At 41.1% G+C, this 6,764-nt stretch overlaps 1 protein-coding gene across 1 annotated transcript; it reads right to left on the bottom strand.

The window, feature by feature from the left end:
- Window positions 1-1,820: 1,820 nt before the first annotated feature.
- LOC130165588 (cyclin-dependent kinase 5 activator 1-like) lies at window positions 1,821-5,845 on the bottom strand. The gene is made up of 3 exons (XM_056370977.1): window positions 4,893-5,845; window positions 4,140-4,277; window positions 1,821-3,905 (listed from the first exon to the last, which is right to left on the bottom strand). Exons 1-3 carry the CDS (start codon window positions 5,340-5,342, stop codon window positions 3,429-3,431), a joined length of 1,065 nt encoding a protein of 354 aa, XP_056226952.1. The 5' UTR covers window positions 5,343-5,845; the 3' UTR covers window positions 1,821-3,428.
- Window positions 5,846-6,764: the final 919 nt, after the last annotated feature.

The following is a 6,764-nucleotide window of genomic DNA, read 5'->3' as shown; positions in this document are numbered from 1 at the left end:
TCCAACAGCAGGAAACCCTTATTAAACTGGCTTTGAGTCATCTCTGCCGCTTCTGGTGACACAACCACTTTTAACCATCACAACAAACTTGTTGGTTGCAATTCTTGGACTCTTGTCTGTTTATTATGGACCTTACAACAATATCATAACAAAATAAATTACTTACTCCACTTACCTCCTATAATCATAATAGAACCAGTGAGGGAGGAAAGACCTTAGGTATCGGTATACCCCCAACCCAGTGCACCAAAGTCCCAGCCCAGGTTACCTGTGGAGTCAACAAGGTCAACTACAGCCATTTCTTATAGAGTTATTATGCCAGTACTAGTTATCGTGGTGGACAAAGATCTGACACATGGACTTTGACTGGGGATTGTGGCTCATTGAGTAGATTTGTGATGGCCTTGAAAGCACAAATCTATAATATCAACTCCATATCATGCACATTAACTTTAACTAGGACTTCAAAATGATACTACAAGCTACAACCCTGTTTCCTTCCTACACTTTGACATACCATTACCTTACTATTCTTTGATCTTCTGGAAAAAATCTTGTATTCTGTGTGATTTACTTTCACACACCCACTCTGTCTGTAAGTCCACTGTATAACACCATACCAATGAATAACCCACTACAGCAAACTCTGGAACAGGACTTTTAGGGATTTCTTCAACAGTTCCTGTGGAGAAAGATTAATTTTCATTACAACTAATACAGTCAACACCAAAATCTCTGTCATAGTTTAGTTGTTTGAGAAAAAAGGACAAGAAATGTAACCCAATAGTTTCCCACTATGAAAATCTGAAACTTTCCATAACCACGTCTTTTTCCATCTCATGTTCAGTTGTCTATGAATTCACATCTAAATGAAACAACAGTAACGACTTCCTGTTTGACAAATTAAAGACCTGTATCTGGAAGATTGAAGGAACTAAGGACATGTGTTAGCTAAACGGAAACCACATTTTATCTCTTTTTCTTATTAATCATCTTTTATCCTCATTACCTTCACTTTTATCTATGTGGCACATTTCCATACATTTATTTTTTTATATCCCTACACCTCTTTCGCCTGTCTCTCTGTCTCTCTGCAGCAAATTCAGACCAATCAGCAGCAAGTGGATCTGCATCATGTGACCTGTATGTCCGTGATTCACAAAAATCTGAGCAGAGATGCAGCGATGACTCACTGCAGTGACACACAGACACACATGAACACACACACACACCTGCCTAACACATCTGTAGTTTATCTAATCCCACTGACAACACCAACATATAATATTACTCACTTCTACATTTACTATGAATTTTTAAAAGGTCCCATATTTTACATATTTGAAGTGTTAATCCAGAAGAAGATATATTTGTGGTTTAAAGTATCAAAACCCATCTCAATGGAGTTTTACATCTCTCTCTCGTGACTAATGTTGACTGGCTGCTGATGAAGCTGTACTTGTGATTACACTATGAATATGACTCTAAGTACAGACATTGCCGCTGATGATATCATGTCTAGAATTGTAGTTATTGCTGTGGCTTTATTTCTGCTAATGTGTAACTCTAAAATATCTGTCGGTCTGAACCGACATATTTCAGTTTTCAGAGTATTGTCATGAAGTTACCATCTGTTACATCTGAGAGAGGGGCAGGTTCAAGTCTTGGCAGGAGAGTCTGATTTTCACCAAGCTGTCTTCCACAGTATTAATGTCTAATGTGCAGTAAAGAGAAGCAGGCAGTCAGAATCACAGCCTGATCTTACAGCTACAATCACAATCTTTCATTACTGCAAATTTTAAAAGCTGTTTTCACAGAAATTTCATATTTACATTTTATTAATATTGTTATGCTAAAAACAGACATAAGCCAGATTCCCGTCTTAACTGTGACAAATATATTGTGACTGAATAGAATAGAATAGTTTACAGTGAAGAGGAAATCGGAGGCGACAGACACGCAGATGACTCGTTTATGTTGGTGGTTTGATTTCTATATAAAAACAGTTGGCACAAATCAGTCAACCAGACTGGTTTTACATTCAAACTTCAGTCAACAGAGACAGAAAACAGCTGATCAACAGGTCAAAACAGACAAAAGCTGCTTCTTTATATCAGTGAATTCTGTTGGTCAGGCGCCTGAAGCAGTTGGTAGATTTATTTAGGGGAAAATAAAATCAGCTCAGGTGACATTAAACATCCTTAAATATTTATCTTTTTATCCTCAGGTACGAGCAGTGCAGTGATCTCCTGGATTATCAGACGATTCATCACCACCCCACATTATTTGTCCTTTTCCACTACAGGAACTTATTGAGCTGTAACTTCACATGTATCTGTTGTTTCTGGTTCTGCTTTAGTTTCCTCTGTTCTGAGAGTTAGGGTTATGGGTTAGGGTTCGGAGTTGGTGGAGTTGAGTCGTCTTGACTCTCTGACACAGCTGACAGCTGAGATGTCCATGTGTTTTAACAATACTTAAGTCATAAGATGAAATGTGGCAGAACTGTCAGCTTACTTCTTCTATTGTTGTTTGTCCCACTACTGGACTCAGTGTTTGTCCCTCTGTCATATTTAATGACATTCAATCTGAAATTTTCTAGTTTGTGAAACCCAGTGGGAACATGAGCAGAAGCTCAGACTTACTTCAGAGGTCACAGTTTGTTAGGTTCCTGTAGTGAAACAGAGATTCGAGTTGTGCGTTAAGGCCTGAGGTGTCGACATCTGCTCCCAGCCACAGCAACAACACTGTAGGTTTAATTCAATAAAATTTTATCCTCAAACACATTGACCTTCATTAACCTTTGACCTCAGACACACTGACCTTCATTAACCTTTGTATAATGACTCACTGGTCTTAATTAACTTTAAATGTTAAACTTCTCACAGGTTCAGAGTTTCAGCTTCCAGGTTCTTTAACACGCTGATTTGATTCTGTGAGTTTATGGTTGTTTTATGCCTCTGTTGTCGTTGACGACCACCTACCCCACTTACAACTTCCCCACCCACACCTCCACCACCACCACTCACCCTCACCCTCTGGCATGTGATAAATAAATAAATACCTTTCTGCAGCACTCACTGACACATTAAGCTTTCTTCTGCTATGCAACGAAAACAAAATAAGGCTGGAGATCATATGTAAGGTTGCCATGATAACTGGTCTACATCCACGATGGTACAATCAGAAGATAATGTTGGTTTTGATTGACAGCATGCAGTTAAAGTGAGCTAGTGTCCATGTTTCAGTCTCTCTTCAGTAGGAGGTCAAAAGTCATGATTCATCCAACTGTTGATCAGATTGCTCGTCAATCGCCATGGTAATGGCCTTAAAGCTGCAGGTGCAGCCGGTTTACATTCAGACCTCAGCGGGTCGATGGCTACTGGGCGAGTCTCATTAACAAATACTGTGATCTCCTCTCTCTCTCTCTCTTAGCGATCCAGATCAACTATTCTGTTTCCTTCATCGTTCTCTTTGTCATCCTCTTTCTCCTCTTCTGTCTCTTTCTCCTGCTTTATTTTCACTTCCTCCTCCTCACACTCACTTTCTTTCTCCTTTTCTTTCTCAAGCTTCTCCCTCTCTCTCTCCCTCTCCCTCACTCCCCCTTGGTTCTTCAGATCCTGAAACACCTCTGTGAAGAAGTGTGGGTTGGCGTTGATTCGTAGCATGTCAGCACTCAGACGGTCGATCAGCTCCAGCGCTCGCTCCCAGAATGCATCACGGCTGGACTCCACCAGGAAAGGTTTGAGGGGGTATGAGATCTCATTGCCAAGGTAGGAGTAGGCCAGGTAGAGGCAGGTGAGGAAGGTGGCATGAAGCTCTTGCTCCGAAGACGTGTCCTCATCCACCGCCTCTCTGCACAGCAGGTACACAAAGACCAGACTGGCAGGACTGATGAAGCACTGGTCCTGGGGGTTAGGGTTGGAGGAGGGGCAAGCACAGGGCAAATAGTTCAGCAGATACAGACAGAGAGAAGAGAATTAACTAATACTATACACACACAGTACAAATAGTACTAGAACTACAGATATAAACATACTGGACAAATTGTAGTACTGGTGCTAGTAAGAGCAAATTAGTTTCAGAGGTGTCAGGACTAGATAAAGAGGCCTGAAGACTAAAAAGTCAACACAAACACCGACCTGCCAGCCTTGAACCAACAGCGCTCGGTCGACATTTCTGAACCAGAGGACAATCTGATTGGACGACAGCTCCTTCAGTTTGACACAACGACGACACAGAAAATCAGAAAGACAACGAAGCAGCTCACCTGTCGAAGCCTGCAGAGGAAAAGAGACAAGGAGACGTGGAGACACAAGGAAACAAGGACAGAGGAGACAGAGTAGATACTATGTTTGTAGACAGTAGAGTTTGTGATTTTATCAGAAACTGATTAAAGCTGTAAAATTGTTGTTTTTTTTTCCATTTCAACAAATTCACTGTCGACCCTCCTTAGACATGTTCAAATGTGACATTAAAATTTTTTATTTCAATGTTTCATTTGCATTGAATTAATAATAATACATGAACAACTGGAGGAATTAAATAAATATTTTCAATATGAAAATTCATTTTCTATGGTTTTGTTTCTTCAAAATCATTTTGACCAAAAATTAGGCTTTGACAGAACATTTACCAAATTTAAAAGAAACACCTGGATCAGGTCGCTATAAAAAAAAAAATGCTTATATGTATAAACCATGTGTAATGCATAAGAAATATAAACTGTATAAACAAATTCTTATCAAATTATGTATATGTATATATATATATATATATAGGCCTATATATAATTATTAAAATTATTTCTTGTCTATTTTCAGTACATTAGATTTTTTCTGTTTTGCATATTTCATATTTGACTCCAACATTTTAAAGTTGAGAGTTTGACCGACCTGCACCACCACCCTCCGTGGTGAAATGATCGGGTCCGGCCTACCCTGCTTCTGGCTCTGGGAGTATTCCGGGACGGTTGGTACGGGTACAGGGATGGGCCCGTGTCTTTGTCCGGCCTTCAGTGTTCGGTGGCGGCTGTCGGTGGCCTCTTTCTCCCGCTGCTCCCGCTGCTCCCGCTGCACGTGCCCGGAATCGGGCGCCGCCGGCTTCACCTTCTTCCCGCCCTTCCTCTTGGCTCGCGCGGCCACGAGGCGTTTCTTCCAGCTGAGCGCGTGCAGCAGCACCGGGTGCCGTTTCTTCTTCTTCTTCTTCTTTTTGCCATCCTTCTCCTCCTCCTCCTCCTCCTCGCGGGCCTCCAGCGGCTTCTGAACCGCGAGCTCCGCGAGCTTGTCTGGCCCACGAGCAGCGGCTTTCCGTGAGCCCGGAGACAGAGACAGCACCGTTCCCATGACGACAACCGGTCCGAGCGGCGCTAGCCTCTGCGGCAGCGCAGGAAGAGGAAGAGCTGTCTGCCTGTACGGCCCTCGCGCTTAACCGTTAAACCGTTAAAAATAAAAATCAACCGTGAAGAGAAAAGAAAGAGTCTGTCTGCAGCTCCATCACTCCTACACCGTCTGTCTCTACCTGTCTGTCTCTCTGTGACGCAGACTGAAGGAATAGATGGGGATGGGGATGGGGGGGTGGGGGGGGGCTGCTGCAGAGACTCTGTCCGCGGTGCTGAAACTGAGTAGAGACAGTTTAAAGCTGCAGTGGAATCCAGTTAATCCATGTCTCCAGTAGAAACTTAAAATCACCATGGCAACAATTTAACTAGTTTGGCACAAACAGCTGATTCAGATCAGCTGATTGGACTCTGACTGTTTTCCACATACAAAACACAGTTTTCACTGGAAAACGACTCTTTATAGCAGGAGCCATTCAGCAGGTCAATCCACTGAGTGAAACTTGGCCTTTCCTGTTAATGTATCACAATAAAAGCCTCCCACAAAAAGGAAGGGATTATTCCCACAACAACTGAAGGACTTTTATTTTGCGTAGAGTTCACAGGAAACAGAAGTGCTGTGAGCAGGAAGAGGAAGAGATCAGGAAACAGAGGTCTTGTAAAATAGGATCAAATATCCATTAAAAACAAGAAAAATGTGTTATTCATTCATTAAACTCAAGGATTCTTCAAAACCACATTATCTCATGACACCATGTGATACCACAGTTTATCAAAAAACACAGTGAAACATGGTGGTTTTTACTCTGGAGTCAGACACCTGCACTAAACTCACTCGACCCTGACCAAGGTGAAGCACCAATCAGATGACATCTTCCACCCTCTGGTCTGCAGCAGGATCATGACCCAAACACACCTCAAAGCTTTGTGCAAACAACTGGAAGACCACAGAGGACGAGGGAGTCCCGACTGTCCTGGACTTTCCTCCAGTCAGAAAAAACAACATTCAAACTAAAATCACAATATCTGCCTAAATAATAACAATAAGTTTTTCTTTGTTTTTTTTCCTTCTTTTTTTTTTTGCATATTGTGCAGGCCTAATTATATGTATATAAAGTTAACATTATGTCAACATACTCCCTATTTGATTTATAATTTATTTTCTGCACTTTTATTTCTTGTGTTTATTCTCAGTTTCAGAGGAAGATTTAGAAATTAAATCTCAGTTAAAAATAATGTCTGATGTATGAAACAGCATCATGTTGATGGATTATCACCATTCATACTGTTACTGATGCTGTATTGTCATTATGATTAAACATAATAGTAAATCTGTTACTGTCTGTATGATATAGGGCATATTTACATATAAACTACATTTTTACATTATTATTTTTGTTGTTAATGATAGCAATGATTAAACACAATC

This window comes from Seriola aureovittata, chromosome 24, assembly GCF_021018895.1.
Source record: "Seriola aureovittata isolate HTS-2021-v1 ecotype China chromosome 24, ASM2101889v1, whole genome shotgun sequence".
NCBI classification, from domain to species: Eukaryota; Metazoa; Chordata; class Actinopteri; order Carangiformes; family Carangidae; genus Seriola; species Seriola aureovittata.
The sequence above is the reverse complement of the archived record's forward strand: the minus strand, read 5'-3'. Positions and strand labels throughout refer to the sequence as shown.

Excerpts from the sequence above, each read along its gene's own strand:
- LOC130165588 (XM_056370977.1), bottom strand. The coding sequence starts at position 5,342 with ATGGGAACGGTGCTGTCTCTGTCTCCGGGCTCACGGAAAGCCGCTGCT. Across the intron at positions 4,278-4,892 it reads CACGGAGGGTGGTGGTGCAG|GCTTCGACAGGTGAGCTGCT; the intron begins GTCGGTCAAACT and ends TTTCCTCTGCAG. Across the intron at positions 3,906-4,139 it reads TGTTGGTTCAAGGCTGGCAG|GACCAGTGCTTCATCAGTCC; the intron begins GTCGGTGTTTGT and ends CCTAACCCCCAG.